The sequence below is a fragment of the Antechinus flavipes genome, chromosome 1 (genome assembly GCF_016432865.1).
Source record: "Antechinus flavipes isolate AdamAnt ecotype Samford, QLD, Australia chromosome 1, AdamAnt_v2, whole genome shotgun sequence".
NCBI lineage: Eukaryota > Metazoa > Chordata > Mammalia > Dasyuromorphia > Dasyuridae > Antechinus > Antechinus flavipes.
Window position 1 is genome coordinate 48,468,507 of NC_067398.1, and position 17,775 is coordinate 48,486,281.

General features: G+C 47.5%; 1 protein-coding gene across 1 annotated transcript in view; it reads right to left on the reverse strand.

Annotated features, from left to right (window-relative positions):
• Positions 1-10,280: 10,280 nt before the first annotated feature.
• The window catches only part of LHFPL4 (LHFPL tetraspan subfamily member 4), a 29,640-nt gene continuing 22,145 nt past the window's right edge, over positions 10,281-17,775 (reverse strand). Inside the window, exons 2-4 of the mRNA XM_051981592.1 lie at positions 14,270-14,506; positions 11,829-11,845; positions 10,281-11,182 (exon numbers count right to left, since the gene is read on the reverse strand). Coding sequence (XP_051837552.1) covers positions 11,006-11,182; positions 11,829-11,845; positions 14,270-14,506 — 431 coding nt within the window. The 3' untranslated portion in view covers positions 10,281-11,005. The remainder of the gene's footprint in view (positions 11,183-11,828; positions 11,846-14,269; positions 14,507-17,775) is intronic.

The window sequence follows — 17,775 nt, forward strand, 5'->3', positions numbered from 1 at the left end:
ATGGAAAGATGGCTAGATATTGAGCACAACTCTGAGCCATTGGTATAAAAAATGAATTAAAGCCATGGAAACTGATGTTATAAGGAGAGGGAAGAGAAATCAGCTCATTATAAAGCCTTAAGGAATAGCCAGTTAAGGAGCAGATATGGATGGGGAGACAGAGAAAGAGCAATCAGGTAGGAAGCAAACCAAACCCAAAGAGGTGCACAAAAACCTAGTGAGGAGAGATTATCGAGAACAATATGGTCAGCTATGTGTAGCACAATAGATAAGGTTGGGACAGAAATATGATTCTCTCTTTTACAAATGAGACCCGAAGACTTAAAAGCTTCGCTGCTGGTGCCTGAGCCAGGACTAGAAACTGGTTCTTTCTCCTAAACCTCTGTTCTTTCTATAACAATGCCTCTGAAAAAAGGCATGTATCTGCAGGCAGCCTGCCAAAAGAGAATTAAAGGCAGCACTAACCTGGCCAAATGTAGGGGGGGAAAATGCTTATGGAATTTTCCATTTTCCTCCTCCCAGTCCTCTTCGTGCTATAGGGACTTAGAATAAATTCATGTTTCTAGCCACAAGCTGGTATTTTTTCTTCCTCAGAACAAAACAATAATCTTATTTGACCAGATCCTTCTCTTAATCTAAGTTGTGATTTTCTCCGATGTAATATTGCATCAGGTTTCACAACTCCTCAAATCCCCAGGACAATTTTAAACTACATTTAGCACTGATTTTAAGCCAACCAGTAGTAAGAACAAACTGTCTGATAAACAATGCAGTAGTAAAGTGAGTTGGGAAATCCAGATAACAATGGTTAGTCAACTGTTTTAGTGTCCTCTTTGAAAGTCTTCCATGATGATGGTAAAAAACATGTTGTATCTAAACATTTTATCTTCTTGTAGTGTCCAGTCTTGTGTTTCATAACCAATTAATGTTTACTGAATGAGGATCATTCGGTAAAGGATCAATACAGGTGACTGTATTGAGAGATAGTATTCATTTGCACCTATCAGTTATATTTTCTTTAAAACTACCCTTGACAATTTGTCATGTCTCACATTCAAGCAACTTTAGTTTTGGAACAAATTTTCAGTGAATACACACTGATACCTACCTAGAGATATTCCAAAACTCCATTTGCAGCCTATAATCTAAAATAGATTTTTAAAAATATATTTTTTAGCTTAGTGTCCTTTTTAAAAAAAATGTTGATAATTTTTTTCAGTCATGTCCTACTTGGGATTTTCTCAGCAAAGTTACTGAGTAATTGACTATTTACATCTCCAGCTCATTTTACATATGAGGAAACAGGCCAAGAGGATTAAATGACTTGTGCAGGGTCACACGGCTAGGAAGTTCCTGAAACTGGATTTAAACTCAAGAAGATGAGCTTTCTTGGCTCCAGGCTCATTCCTCTGTGCACTATGGCACCACTCAGTTGACCATGTTGATAATTATTTCGATTTTTCTTTGTAATCCGTAATTCTGAGAAGATAGACTTTACCAGATTACCCAAAAGATCCATGACAAAAAAAAAAGAAAGAAAGAAAATTGAAAAATCCCTGTGCTGGAGGGAAAAGAACTAAGTAACATCCTGACCCAAACTCAAAATCTCAACCCAACACTAATTTTGACAGTCCAAATTGGTCTATGTTCAAGATACCTAAAGAAAATGACATAGCTATATTTGCTTTTTCCCCGCCTCAACCGTTTGTTTCTATAACCTTGAATCCTCAAACCAGAATTCATCCTGATCTTCTATAGAGACAAAGGGTTTGGACCCAGAGCATGTTTTTACTTGCTCATCTCTATATACATGAGTCTTCCCGTGCCAGAATACACTACTTCCTGGCATTGCTGTAGTAAGATCACCATAACAGAAAGACATTACTACATCCCTCATATTGATTTCTTAGCAGAACTTTTTATTGGAGCAATAGCAGAAAAACACCTCTATGAATCTATAACTTCTTTACAGGTAGCTAAGAACTTTTGTATCCATTGTCTCATGTGATATTTAACACAACCCTGTGCTATGAGCATTATCCCCATTTTACAGATAAGGATAATGAAGCTGAGAGATTGTGTTGAGATTATCAATCAAATTCTCTTAACCAATTAAACATTAGGGGATCCCTACAATCATCCAATCCCAAATCCCCATTTCACAAGTAAGTAAACCGAGGCTATGATCACATAGCTTTTCAAGGCAATTCCAACCCAAGTTGAGGCGGTGTAAAGAATAATGACTTTGGAATTTGACTGTGGTTCTATAAATCATCTGTGCAACCTTGGACAAGCCACTTTATTTTTTTGCTTCACTTCTTTCATCTTTAAAACGAGGGAGTTCAACTGTGATTCAACTTCTCAGGTCCACCTCTACCAGATGTCCACCTGCACACCTCCAAATGTAAGAGCTTGTGATTTGAGAATCCCACTCTACAACTCTCTTCATTGTTATTTCCTCTTAAAGAATAATTCAATAAACTTTGAGCCCAAGGCTGACCCTTTCTGGATTTCGCCTTAGAAAATTTTTTCCGCTATTTGGATTTGAATTACAAAATTATGTGGGGGTTGGGGGAGCAAACAGGTTAGTCATGTGGCACTGGATGAAGCACCCGAGTGCTTTAGAGTCAGGAGGACCTGAGCTCAGGTCCAGCCTCACACACTAGCTGAGTGTCTGGGCAAGTCACTTAACCTGACTGCCTAAAAAAATCCTGATGAGGGGAAATTGAGGGAGAAAACACAGCTAATCCTCAACATCCAAGACTAAAAGAGAGTTTTTGAAAAATTATAATTATTCAGAGGTTTAGGGAACGTAACCAATAGAATTAATAGTGGGAAGGAGTCGAGAAATCTGAGTTTAAAGTCCAGCTCTTCTATTTAGACAAGTCACCACCTTTTTTGTTTTGTGGGCTTTACCTGTGCCTAACGACTAGTTGATCCCCAAGCTGTCCTTCAGCTCTAAATGCTATTAATGCTGTGCTCGACTAATCAGGGCAGGATATGGGCCAACAGTATTTTGCTAGCCTCTTGAACTTTTCCTACAAGCCAGAGGTCAAAAAAACTTTTTCTTCCGGCAGTCGACAAATGGAAAATACTCCAAATATAGGTACAACGACTGATAATTTACGGATCTTATGGCAAAATTGTGAAGTCAAACTGTCCAGCCTTGGTAGCAATAGAAACACTGTCCATTGTTTCCTAAAGCACAGCATCAGCAACTGGAATAATAGCTGAAAATTCACTCTCTGTATTTAGTCAAATAATGCACATTCAAATTCCACATCTGCTGCTTGTAACCAGAGTGATTTTCAGCAAGTCCCTTCTTTCAGCACCTCAGTCTCTTCATCTCTAAAATGAACATAACAAGATGCACACTATCTGTCTTAGCCATGACGGCTGATTTTTTCCTTCTACGATTCACAAGTATTCAGATCAGTGCAAAAGAATGGGAAAAGAATCACTATTTGCAGTTTGGATGGATTTCTTTTAATGTGTCGATCTTTGATAGGAGAGAAATAAAAATGCCCTTTTTTTCCATGTTCTCTTTCTGAAATCCATGTTCTGAATGCTGTCCCAACCCTATCATTGCTTATATCCTGTCGCAAGTGTATATCTTATCATCTGCATGCTTCTTTCTTAAGTCCACATTACTTCTTTTAAGTGTCCATATTTGGGGATCAGAAAATTTGGGAGAAGAGGGGAAGCCTGACCACTTCATTGCTGTCACTCACTGACTATAAATTCCATTCACTAAATGCAAATTGGAAATTTAGTGCTTTAGGCAATTATGTAAGACTAATCTGAAGAGAAGGTACAGTTTGCACTTGCTAGAATTGCTATACCAATGAAATCTTAGGTCCAGTTATCATCTTATTTCCATCATTATATTTCATCATATATCCAACGGTATATTCCATCATAGAGAAGTTAAGGATCTTGCCCAGCACCACATAGACTATCTGTCAGATGCAAGACTTTAACCCAAATCTTTTTTTAGTCATAGGATCAAAGACTCAGCCAGAAGGGACCTCAGAGTCCATCTAGTGCAGTGGTTCTCAAACTTTTGTTTTCAGTATATTTATCCTATTAAAAATTATTGAGGATCTCTCCAAAGCATTTTTGTTTATGTGGATTATATTTATAGACATTTACCATATTGGAAATAAAAGCTATTTTTGAATTTGTAGACCCTCTAAAAGGGTTTCAGAGATCCCCAGGATTCTCTTGACCACACTTTGAGAACCACTGATCTAATCCATTTTATTTTATAGATAAGAAAATATAGATCCAGGGCAGTCACCCAACATCACGCACACAGCCAGCATCAGAAGAGGGATTTGAACTCAGCTCCACTAAATGCACAGTAGGTGCTTTCTCCACTCTGCCATACAAGGCCATTACATCACAGTCTCTTGTAATTTCTTATGGCACAAATATATATGCAATCAAATTCATATGCGGTAGATGATTCAGATTAGCTTAGTATCATTAGACATGATTATTTCCAGCTTTTTCATATCATAAATTCTGCCTCGATGTATTTATACATAGTTAAACCCGTCTTTTGTCAATAACTTCTTTAGGAAATAGTCCTAGAAGTAGGATCACTGAGTCAAGGAGCAGAAATAGCTTTGTGACTCTTACTGTATAATAAAAAACTAGATTTTTGCCAGCACAAATTTAGATATTGCCAGGCACCGAGAGCTGTGAAAGTAGGTTAGTTTACAGTGGGAAAGTACTGGGAACACCCAAGAAAACCTACCTAGGATATCATTCCATGATTCACTGGAGTGTCGGGGAGCCAATAGTTGAATCAGAATAAGCAGAATTCAGAACTGGTGATATAAATTCCTTTATTGAACACCATTCCACCTGCACTGAAGCTAACATCCGGCATTGAAGGGGCTCCAGGACCAAAACTGAGATTGCCATGTCTAACAATGAAGAGTGAAGATACATTCAAACTGTACTGACTGATGAAGTATTCACAAGACCAAGCTAGGCTAACAACGGATGTCCCTGGACCCTCCCCACCATCACTACCACCAGCACTGGGGACAAACATCCAGCTGCTTGGAGCCTGGAGCTCCCCCTTCCCACCCTGGCTCCGCCTGCCAGGAGCCCCAGGCCCAGGGAAGGGGCTGGCAACTGGGGGAGGGCCAACTTGGTTGAGATATTGACCGGACATGGTTTTTGTAGAAAGGACATTCCCGTTGTCCTTTCCCCAAGTTTCATTCCAGTCCCATCTGAAGGAGGGCGCTGCCACTGGGAGGTTTGTTGAGCTCTGCTACACCATCAACACCCCCCCCTTCCTCTGTTAATATAAAAGCTTCCTCCTTCACCCCGTCTCTGGTTTCCCCCTATCACCAGGCCATGAATCCCAATAGTTGGTCTGTGAAGAGTTTTTACTCTGCCCGAAACCTATCATTCCCCGGACTGAGCGGCCTTTTCCCACGGGTCTCCAAAAGATGGAATTTTACCCCATTAAAGTCAGTTCCTCTGAGGATTCCCAATTCAAGGTAAATAAGCATCCCCTTGACTTGGTAAACCTTACCTAGACATATCCATGTCCACTCTGGGTAGCTTCCTGGGTTGGGGGGTGGCCATTACCTGTTCCCAGAGTTCTGAGCCAGGGCAGAGGGGTCAGGGAAAGTTTGGGTGCCTCTGCTCGGGACAGGGGTTCTAACCTTTTTTGTGCCGTGAACCCCTTTTTTCAAGTCAGATGAAGCCTGGTGAATCCTCAGGATCGTGTTTTCAAATAATTGAAGGAAATACTAAATTTCAGTTAGTGAAAATAAAGATATCATTTTTTCCCATCCAAGTTCATTGGACCCCCTGAAATTTATCTGTGAATCCAAGGACCCCACAATAAGAACCTATGGCTTAGGTTGAGCTTAATAGGTCCATCGGATCAGAAGTGAGAGCTTCCAGAATTCCCTGGGAGACAACTCCAAACACTCTGTTACTGATGCTGCACCCTGAGGACAGGGGACCGCCGGTTTACAGCTGAAATTCCCTGCCGGGGGTCTCCCTCTCTTAGAATGTGGGCTTTTTTCGGAGGGTTGGGGTGAGGCAATTGGGTCTCACAGCCAGTAAGTGTGAAGTGTCTGAGGCCGGATCTGAACTCGGGATCTCCTGACTGCGGCCCAGCGCTCTATCCACTCTTCCATCCCATCCTCAGCGGGCTTCTGGAGAACAGAACTATTGCTTTTCTGTGTCGCCAGCACTTAGCACAATGCTTTGCGCACAGCGAGCAATCCATAAACGCTTTCTCATCCATTCGTTTATTGAAGCTCAAGGTCCAGCTGCCCCATTAGCCTTCCTAAGTCTAGACACCGGACATCTGTCTGCCGGACAGCCCTCCTGCTCCTTTTCCCTTGTCTCCCTGTGACTGAAGCAGCCCAGCCAACCCTAGCCCTTCCTCCTCTGGGAACAACTGCTTTCATGTGGATGGGCTGCCAAGGGAGAGGGATCTGGGTGGGCTTCGGCCCCACCCAGATAGTGCCGGCCCAAGCACCTAGTGTCCGATCCGAGCTGACGGCCCTGACGGGATCAGATCTGAGAAACCTCCTGGGCACGGCCCTTATGTCAGCTGCAGGGAGCCCCTTGTCCCTCAGTCCCACTCCCACAGCCTCTCAGTCTGCTCCTGGGGAGCAACAGCCCTGGGCGGGCGCTAACTTCAGAGAGGCTGGACCTCCATTCTTTCCCTGCAGATCTGTCTTTGGGGGCTCCAAGCTCCCTCTTCTTCCCAGGGCTCAGCTTGGCTAGGATGGGACCTCTGCCTTCTGATGGAGCTCACCCGGCTCTCCTCGCTCCCTACTCTCAGCTAACGGAAACAGCCCCAGCTCAGTTCCCCGCGGCCATCTCAGCCGAGGGGAGTTCCAGTAGAACTCTGTCCCAGAGTGTGTACCGAGGAAAGACCCAGGGAAACATGGGCAGGGGGAGGGTATGTGCCATCCCTCCCCACCCACAACCCAGCCTCGGGCAAGAAATTCCACCCCGACTAGTTGGGCGTGCTGGGCTTATAGCCTCATTCTTCACTTGCTCCGGTGGATTCTTTCAACCCTTTGGTGGGGGCGGGGGTCCTCTCCTCACAGTAACAGTCCCTTTCCCCATCCCTACCTCCATCTCTTCACATCTCAGTCTCCTTCCCCATGTGGTGCTTCCCTCCCTTTCTCCCCATCCAACTCCCTGTCCCTTTCTCCTATCCATACCTGTTTCTCTACCCTTCTTCCTCCCTTCACATCTCAGTCATCCTCCATGTTGCTCTCTCCATCTCTCTTTCTCCCCATCTCCCTCCCTTTTCCACTCTCCTCATGTTTCCTTTTTACCCTTTTTCTGTTTCATTCCCTCTCCCTCCTCGTTTCCCTCTGTCTCTATTTCCCTCCCCATGTTTCCCTCCCCACCTAAGCATCCCGTTTCCATCTGTTTCCTTTTTCCCGTCCCTTTCCCTCCCATTTCTCCCAATGCTTCCTCTTCATCTTTCCCTATTTGTCTCCCTCCCCATATTGCTCTTCTTCTCTATCCCATTTCCCTTTTTCTTCTTTCCCCATTTATCTGTCTCCATCTCCCCATCCCTGCTTCCCAGTTTTAAAATTCTGCCTCCCTCTTTTCTCCCCATCTGTCTTCCTTTCTCTCTCCCTGCCTGCCTTCCTCTCCTCTCCCCATCTGTCTTTCCTTCTTGCTGTCCAGCTGTCTCTCCCTATTCTTCTCTCCAAATCTCTGTATCCCTCTCCTTTTCCTTTTGTCTTTCCCCATCTTTGACTCCTTCTCTCTCTCCACCCCTTTCGCTCTCTTCCTTTCTTTTTTTCTTCCCCACCTGTTTCCCTCTCTCCCCAACTTTGCCTCCCTGCCTTTTTTCTAAATGTCTCCTCTCCCCTGTTTCCTTTTACTGCTTTCCATCTCTACTTCCCAGTTTCTCTCCCCTTTTCTGAAAATCTCTCATTCCCTGTCCTTGTTTCCTCTCCCTCTCCCCAGCTCTTATCTCCCTTTCCTCCTCTATCCCCGCCTGTTGCTTCTTCCCACTCTCCAACTTCTTTCCTCCTTTCTTTCCAAATTCTTGTACCCATCTTCCTTTCCCATCTCTTCCTCTCTAGATCTGCCTTCCTACCCTTTCACTTAACTTTGTCTCCCTCTTCCTCTCCAAATCTCTGTCATCTTTCCTTTTCTCCTCTGTCTCCCTTTGCCTAAGTTCACCTCTGCCTCTCTTGCCCTCCTACTTGTCTCCCTCCCACCTCTTTTCCTCGCCCTCACTTCCCAGCTGTTGCTCTTTTGCGCCCTCTTTCTTTCTTACTCCAGATCTGCCTCCCTCTCTTCCCATCCTCCTGATCCTTTCTCCCTCTCTCCATCCTCCTGATCCTTTCTCCCTCTCTCTCTTTCCTCCTGATCCTTTCTCCCTCTCTCTTCATCCTCCTGATCCTTTCTCCCTCTCTCTCCTTCCTCCTGATCCTTTCTCCCTCTCTCTCTCTCCTCTTGATCTTTTCTCCCTCTCTCTCTTCCTCCTGATCCTTTCTCCCTCTCTCCATCCTCCTGATCCTTTCTCCCTCTCTCCATCCTCCTGATCCTTTCTCCCTCTCTCCTTCCTCCTGATCCTTTCTCCCTCTCTCTCCTTCCTCCTGATCCTTTCTCCCTCTCTCTCCTTCCTCCTGATCCTTTCTCCTCTCTCTCCTCCTCCTGATCCTTTCTCCCTCTCTCTCCTTCCTCCTGATCCTTTCTCCCTCTCTCCATCCTCCTGATCCTTTCTCCCTCTCTCTCTTTCCTCCTGATCCTTTCTCCCTCTCTCTCCATCCTCCTGATCCTTTCTCCCTCTCTCTCCATCCTCCTGATCCTTTCTCCCTCTCTCTCCTTCCTCCTGATCCTTTCTCCCTCTCTCTCCTTCCTCCTGATCCTTTCTCCCTCTCTCCATCCTCCTGATCCTTTCTCCCTCTCTCTCCTTCCTCCTGATCCTTTCTCCCTCTCTCCTTCCTCCTGATCCTTTCTCCCTCTCTTTCCTTCCTCCTGATCCTTTCTCCCTCTCTCCATCCTCCTGATCCTTTCTCCTCTCTCTCCTTCCTCCTGATCCTTTCTCCCTCTCTCTCTCCTTCCTCCTGATCCTTCCTCCTGATCCTTTCTCCCTCTCTCCTTCCTCCTGATCCTTTCTCCTCTCTCTCCATCCTCCTGATCCTTTCTCCCTCTCTCTCTCCTTCCTCCTGATCCTTCCTCCTGATCCTTTCTCCCTCTCTCTCCATCCTCCTGATCCTTTCTCCCTCTCTCTCCATCCTCCTGATCCTTTCTCCCTCTCTCTCCATCCTCCTGATCCTTTCTCCCTCTCTCCTTCCTCCTGATCCTTTCTCCCTCTCTTCTTCCTCCTGATCCTTTCTCCCTCTCTCTCCTTCCTCCTGATCCTTTCTCCCTCTCTCCTTCCTCCTGATCCTTTCTCCCTCCCTCCTTCCTTCCCCTCTCCGTAACCTCGGTGCTCCCTAGGGCTCTTCCCTCCATCTCCCTCCCGTTTCACTGTGTCCTCTGCCTTTTCCTCCGCCTGGAGCCCTCTCATGTTGACCTTTGGTGTGTATGTTCAGAGCTCACTCTCGTGTCATTCCCATCCCCGGAGGAGCCATCCTCACCTTTGGGATGCAGACATGGCGTCCCGCCACTTCATCGGATCACGGGATCAACATGCCCACTCTCTAGCTGTATCGTAGCATTGCTGTGTGGTTTGGGTTGAGTTTTTTATGAAGTTCTTTGTGGGGAGAGAGGAAGGGGAGGGAAGGGAGCACAGTGCTGGGGCCAGAGTGGAGCTGGAGGAGTAGAAGGAAATGGGTTGGGGAGTCCAGGATGTCTGAGAACCCACCCCTCTCCCAAACCATTGGGGACCTAGCCTGTCAGCTCTGGAAAGGGAATGGGACTGGGATGTATGGAAGCAGGAGCTCCGTGTTTTCCTCCTTGGCTAGGGGTGTAAGCTAAGGTTCTGACCCGCGGTGGGGGGCTATTTTTGAGAGATCTTCATAATCCAATCTAAATCCCATGGACATGAGCAATGGGACAGACTGTGAATGGGAACCCCCACTCTTTTGGAGAGAAAAGGGGAAGGAGTTGAAAGAAGGGGTTCAAACCCCCTTGAGGCCCCCAAGGCTACTGGCTCTGTTCCTACAATCCAGAGGCCCCGTGAACTTCCCCTGGTGTCCCTCATTCCATTTCTCCACTCTGGAAAGAAAGGCAGAGGGTGGGGGGTGGGGGAAGGAGATAAGGCAAGAAGCCCATTCTCTCTCTGACAGCCTAAAGCTCACACACACACACACACACACACACACACACACACACACACACTCACACTCACACGTTCCTTGGCCCCATTGACAGCCCCGCAAGTCTCCAAAACAATGGGCTTAAAGCATGACGTGGTGGTGGAAGGAGGGGCGGTGCAGAGAGGAGACGGGACGTGGGGCGGCAGGGGGGCAAGGATGGGGAGTACCCTGTTTGGAGGTGAGCTGCAAGTTCAAGTTGCACATAAAAGTATCAAAGAAACAGGACAGTTTCTGCCACTGGCAGATGGAGGAGAGGAATGACCGTCTCCGGGCCCCTCGTCCCTTCCCCCTCCCATCCCCACCAACGAAAGAACTGAGAATTCTGTGCTGTACAAAACGGGCCCAGGCCGGGGGCGGGGCTGGGGGGCTCGCAGGCTGGGCCCAGTCCGTGGAGCGGTCCTCCTGAGATGGGTCAGGAGGAGGGGGGCGCCCCCCTCCCCTCCCGCCCAGGTCCGTAGTCGCTCTTGTTCAGCATGAAAGGGCGAGAGAGGGGGCAGGGGTCCCGGACGGAGGGAGATGGAGGGACAGCCGTCCAGGAGCCTTCCCCAGCGTCTCGGAATCTCGGCAGTTAATTCAGTCGCTCTTTTTGTTTGACACAAAGCGGTGTTGTCGGGACCCCGGTGGACGCGAGGGGTCGGTGGCTAGTGGGATGTCGGGTGAAGGGGGAGGGTGAGTGACCCCGGAACTCCGCGCTCCTTCCCTCCAGGCAGGTCATCTTCGTCTTAGGTGAGCTGGCTGGGGAGAGCAGGGTCTCGGGGAGGCCGCCCGAGGGAGGATGGCAGCATCTGAGGCTTCGAGGTGCACGTCACTGAGCCGTCGTTGGCAGAAAAAGGCGGGAAAGAGTCCAGTCCGGGGCCTCCAGAGAGGGCAAGGCCCAGTGGCAGCATCTCTGTTATGTTCTGGGAGGGGTTGGAGGGGGGCCAGGACAGAGGGAGTCAGCACCAGGCGGGGCAGCCCCCAGACTGAGAACTGAACCTGCAGTTGTGGGTGGGGACCCTAGAGGGCCAGTGCCAGGAAGGGAGCGGGGAGGGGAACCCCAGGAGGACAGAGGGGTCTCCCCCGTGATCTGGAACCAAAAGGCCTGGTCACGGAGTCACCGAGGGGGAGGGCAAATTGTGTGGCCTGGGAGTAGGTCCAATGGCCCTGATGCCTTTCGGTGAAGTTGGGGGGGACCGTGGGGAGAGGAGGCCCTGGTTCTCGTTAAAGTCCAGCGGAGCCATGGGGAGCCAGAGGCCAGGCCTTCCCTGGGTCCAGAGGGAAAGGCCCGCGGGAGTCAGGCAGCCCCCACCCCGTTGCTCCCCTGGCCAGGACTAGAGCTCGGGAGGCGGGCCGGGAAAGGCAAGAGGGCAGCCCCAGCGGGAGGGTGATGTCAGGGCCTGCCCGGGGGGCCAATGGGGGGGCGGGGGAGGGAGACATGGACAGGTTGAGCTCGTATCATGTTCTGGCTTGAGATCCTGCCCTTCAGGGTCCCTGTGAGTGAGAAACTGGACAGGGGAGGACCCCCCACCCTGGGACCTCCCCACCAGGCCGTAACACAGAACTTACCGCAGAGCCAACAAAATCTGCAAGATGGCGGGGCCGGGATCGGGGGAGGAAGAAGACAGACAGACAGACAGACAGACAGGCAAGGAGAGAGTTAGAGAAAGGCTTCCCAAGCCCCATCCCTGCCCTGCCTTTCAAATGAGACAACACAGGTAGGTCGCGCAGGAGAAGGCCCTGAACTAGAAACCTACAGGGAAGAGCTCTCCTTGAACCTAGAACGGGAGCTGGAAATGCCCCCGGCTAATCTCGAGATTCGGGGTCCCTCAGAGATCACCCAGACTGACCCTCTCATTTCACAGAGAAGGACATGGGCCTAAAAAAGGAAAGGGATCCGCTCAAGATCCCACGGTTTACAACGTGCCAGAGCCGGGATTTCCCCGACTCCCGAGGCGGGATTCTCTTCGCTGAGCCCGCTGGCCAGGAGCATGAGAATTAAGCCAGCTCTGTCCCACTCCCCAGGGGCTCCGGCCTCCCTAGGCCCCCAGGGCCTGTTTGGCTGGCTTTAGCCCACGCAGTTGGGGCGGGAACACGAGACAAAGTTCCCATCATCTTCTACCCCATGCCCAAGGAGAGCTGTCCCTGCGGTCTCCCGGTTCTGGAGCCAGCGTGGCCGAGGCGTGAGCATTCGTACCCAGAACCTGCAAGCGCCGCAGACCAGGGCTTGGGCTATTTCCTTGTTGCTTGTCTGGACGTAGGAAGGTGATGAAGAAAATAATAATGCAGGTTAGATGTAAAAGCGTGGAGTATGTACAGTTTGTTTATTTGTCCTCTTGGAGCCGCTTGTTAAACTATTATCATCCAAAAGGAATATCCAGTATCAAAGATGGAGCTTGCAGAGATCCTGCCTTCCATGGTCCAGAGGAAATATCTAACAGCTCTGGTATCCACAAGAGGATCTGTCCTTTTGTAGAAATAGTGCTATGAGCAGAAGCACTTTGAATAACAGTACAGAGTTTTTCTCTATGTGGCAAGAGAGATTTTTTTTTTGGATTTTTGTTTACTTAACAGTGCAAGATTATTTGGGGGGAAAATCTGACTTTTGTTATGTAACATAATAATTCTTCCCTACTCTTCAAAAAAAAAAAAAAAAACACCACAGTTGGGGAGGATTCTGGGAAGAGGCTTGGGGAAAGCTGAAAGTAGAGGGAGAATGAATGGTAAGATACGTCCTGAATAAGAACCTACTTAACTGAGTGATTTAAATAACTTCTCTCTAGATTTTAATACTTCATCCGTAAAATGAGGGTTTGGGATTCAATGATCGATTTCTAAGGTCCCTCTCAACTCGGACAGTCTATGTTCTATGCTCCAAGGCCCAGCAGTTATAATTTACTCCATTTCAAAAGAAATCTACTTTTTTTTCCCTCATCTGGGGTTTTGGATTGCCCACGCCCCTCCTGCATCAAAAGAATCAAAGAATCAAAAATTGGTGGAATTCTGGGTGGAAATGGCTCATGATTTCAAGTCAGTAACAGAGTAGGGTGGCTGGGGAGAGGCTCTGCAGACCCATTACGTGGAGGAGGAAAGGTGGCTTGGGTCAGAGTGGAAACTGAATGTTCTACGAGCCCAGGGACCACACTAGGGCAGGGGTCCTCAAACTACTGCCCGCGGGCCAGATGCGGCAGCTGAGGACGTTTATCCTCCTCCCCCAAGGCTATGAAGTTTCTTTATTTAAAGGCCCACAAAACAAAGGTTTTGTTTTTACTATAGTCCGGCCCTCCAACAGTCTGAGGGACAGTGAACGGCCCCCTATTTAAGAAGTTTGAGGACCCCTGGACTAGGAGAAGGAGAGAGGGCCACTTAGACTGTCTATGGGCGACCTGTGCGGGATGCTTAGAGCCAGGAATGGGGAGGAAGAGGATGAGATTCAGTGGGCCAGGAGAGGTGAGGGAGGTGGTAGAATATTCCACACAAAGGGTTAAGTTCGTTCAGCTCATTCTGCCAGACAAAGCACTCTGAGGTGGGAATGACTGGGAGGAACTGGGGGCTTCTCCTGAAAGCCTCGCTTAGAATGAGTCAGTCCCTGCTGACTTGTCCGAGAAACCCCGTGGTAACAAAAGCTTCTTTTCCTATCGGCAGTCCGGTTTATCGAGCCTTCTCTTTAAGTGTTATTTGGAGAAGCAGCCTGGTGCGGGGGATAGGGGGCTGGCTGAGAAAGGTCTGGGTTCAAGTCTTACCTCTCACAGACCCTGGCTGAGTCACAGGGGTGTTGGCCCCACAATCAAATGCTCAGACACAGGATGGCCACAGCCCCCAAGCTGGTCTTACCTCTCCCAGGCTGAGGAGATAGCAGCTCCCGGCTGGCAGACAGGTCTGTTCCCTGCTCCCCAGCCTCCCGCACACCCCTTTGTCCCCTGAGCTCTCCCTGGAGCCTGAAGCTCTGAGGAAAGCCCCTTTTCTGTGCTGGCAGGACCCGGGCCGGCGGAGGGTCCCTCCCCACTCACCTTTGCTCTCTGTCTTGAGTTCATCTTGCAGCAAGTCGTTTTGCCGGTTACCCAGCACAAAGGCGAGGAAGGAGAGGATGAGGGCATTGAGAATACCGATGATGGCCAGGATGTACGCCCAGCGCACAGAGCAGTCCCCCAGAGAATACTTCCCTGTCTTCTGCCCACACATGTCCCGGATGGTCTCCGCGTCCCAGCCATCGGGGAAGATCATACAGCCCAGGACCAGGCACAGAGCTGGAGGAAGGGAGAAGGTCCCCGAGGCAGCCAGGGAGGGGAAAAAGAGATTCGTTACCTCTGCTGTTCACAAAGGCCAGGTTCCCATGAGTTTGGGGGGCAGTTACCCAGAAACTCCTCTTCAAACTGGGGAGGCTCGATTCCATCCAGTCAAGAGGAGTGGTTGTATTTCTGAGCTCCTTTCCCTTGGTACCTTCTATTTACTCTGGCTATATCTTGTCCATACCTATTTATTTAAATTTTTTCTCTATATCTTGTCCATACCTATTTATTTAATTTTTTTTCTCAATATCTTGTACATACCTATTTATTTAAATTTTTTCTCTATATCTTGTCCATACCTATTTATTTAATTTTTTTCTCTATATCTTGTCCATACCTATTTATTTAATTTTTTTCTCTATATCTTGTCCATACCTATTTATTTAATTTTTTTTCTATATCTTGTCCATACCTATTTATTTAATTTTTTTCTCAATATCTTGTACATACCTATTTATTTAATTTTTTTCTCTATATCTTGTCCATACCTATTTATTTAATTTTTTTCTCTATATCTTGTCCATACCTATTTATTTAATTTTTTTCTCTATATCTTGTCCATACCTATTTATTTAATTTTTTTTCTATATCTTGTCCATACCTATTTATTTAATTTTTTTCTCAATATCTTGTACATACCTATTTATTTAATTTTTTCTCTATATCTTGTCCATACCTATTTATTTAAATTTTTTCTCTATATCTTGTCCATACCTATTTATTTAAATTTTTTCTCTACATCTTGTCCATACCTATTTATTTAAATTTTTTCTCTCCTCTCCTTGATGGTAGGGACCATGGTTTTTGTGTCCCAGCACACAGTCGGCACTCAATAGATGCTTGTTGACTGACTTCTAGGAGCAGAAACCTGTATTGCCTACAAAGCCTTTTTTGTCACTTCACTTCACCTCATTTAAATGATTCTTGAAATCCCCTCCTGTTTCTTGAAGTCATTCTGGAGTGACTAGGGAAGAACTGGCAACCTCCCATCACCATGGGACTCTCCCCACATCTTCCCTTTGAAACACTTGCCCTTAGTCGGCTTCTTGTCTTGAAAAGTACTTATGAGATTTAAAACCTCTTGCCTGGGTTCTCTTAGCCCCTACTTTCCTTTTTTCCTGTCCTTTTGGCTCTACGTTCTCCAATCTTTCAGAATGGAAACTCCCTCTAACCAAGAGCCCTTCACAAATGCTTTTGGGAATAAGGATGCAGATGAGCGGGATGGGGAAGAGGAAGAGAAGGAAATGGAGCAGGAAGAGGAAGATATTTCCCATCCCGGCCAGCTCCCCTGGTCTCCAAGGATACGGAGCCAATCAGTGGCACTTTGATTTGAGCTATGTTCCCTTCTATAAGGCATCCTAGGGACCCTCCTCCCCACAGGCTTCTTAAAACTCATCACCCCACCTCAAACACTCACATCCATCAAATGAATCTCAGGTCATCTGGAGGCGAGAGAAAGAGGAGACACCCCGAACTCGAGCTAAGTTCAAAGTGGCCTCCCACTAGCCCCAGCCTGCCAAATTCCTACTCCCTACAGCTTACCCAATGGGGCTTCATTCTGATAATACCAAGGAGTCAATTTGTTTACACACCCCAACCGCACCCCTAAAATCCTCCCCATCCCATAATCTCCCTTGAGGCACAGGAGGCCTCCTTTTGCTCCACCAGCACTTTACCTGCACCTGTTACCCTTCAGTGACAATGAGGTATGAATCGAGGCGGAGCAGGTGAGATACTTTGTACTTTAGAAATGGGAAAAATAAAGGTCATTTAGTGGGGAAGAGCCAGAACAAGAAAGAAAAACAAGCCACCATGTTGGCTCCCTGAGCAGCTTCTTTCCTGCTCTTTGCCTCACCCTCCATCCCCTCCACCTCCCTGTTTCTCCTCTCCCTCCTTCCACTCTCCTAATATCCTTCCTCTGGCTTTCTACATGGCAGCTCAAACTGCTTTTCCTTCCTTCCCAGATTAGACACTAAGAGCTCTCCTTTATCCCTATTTTCATGGCCAAAGTCCTGATCCCGGAGACAATGGGTCCTAGCTGAGGAGGGGATAGTTAAATCTGCCTTGTGCGCCTTAAACACTCCCTCCAGCCCTTTCCTCTCCTTTCCTCACTCCATCCACCCTCCCTATATCTTCTACAACCCCCATGTTTGGGCTGGGGGGGGCTAGCATGGGCTGGGAGATGCTGGAGTTGGAGGGAAAACAAGACCCTTAGGAGGAAGAGAGGTCCCCAAGCCCCAGAGGTAAAGGGCTGGGGTTGCAGTCACTCATCACTCTCCTAGTGAGTGAATTCCTATCTCCATGGAAACAGCTGCCAGCTCACTCCCAGCTCACTGGCTTGGGTTGGCTAGCTGCTGGGCTTCCAGATTCAACTCCTCTCCCTCTGAATCCTGATTCTCCTCCTTCCCCCCTTCCCCTTCTCAAATCACTCCCTTCAGAGTCTTTTCCTTTCCATCTCTCTGACACTGAAATTCTCCCCCTTCCATCTCCTGATATGATAATATTTCTTTCATTCTATTTCTTGTTTCATCTATTTCTCTATCTCTGTCTCTTCTTTGTAATATTTCTATATTTCTACGAGTTTCCATCTCTCTCTCTCCCTCCCTCTCCCCCTCTTCTTTCTCCATTCTTTCCCTCTTTTATCTATCCATCTATTATCTCTATCATTTATCTATCATCTCTAACTAGCTAGCTCTATCCATCTGTCTGTGTTTCTGCTTTTCTCTTTGTCTCGTCTGAAGTGCCTCAGGAAATAAACACTGGCTCCCAAGTTCCCTGTTGGTTTTTGAGAACATTTGATGGATGAAGAGAGAAAGAAGTCTAGTTGTAGTTCCTAATAAGAGTCCCAATCCTCCTTGGACAGCAAGTCCAGCATTACTCTGACCTCTGCAGTGGATTGCCAGACTTGAGATGCCCCAGACCAAACCAAGATTGCTGGAGACCAAAACAATCCACTGGGGGCTCAACCAGGATAGATAACCCTCTAGCTCACATCTTCCTTTCATCACAGGTCTGCAGGATCTTTTCTCTGACCCAAATAGCCCTGGATTTGGAGACTGTATTCCTCCTGGGGAGCTCAGTTCTCTCCCACAACAGAAGCACACTCTATAATTAGGATCTTTTTGCTGTAATCCTGCTTAGAGCCAGGAGAAGAAGATGGTGGTAATAGTAATGATACTAATGCTGCTGTTGATCATGGTGACAGTGAAAAATAATAGTCAACATGT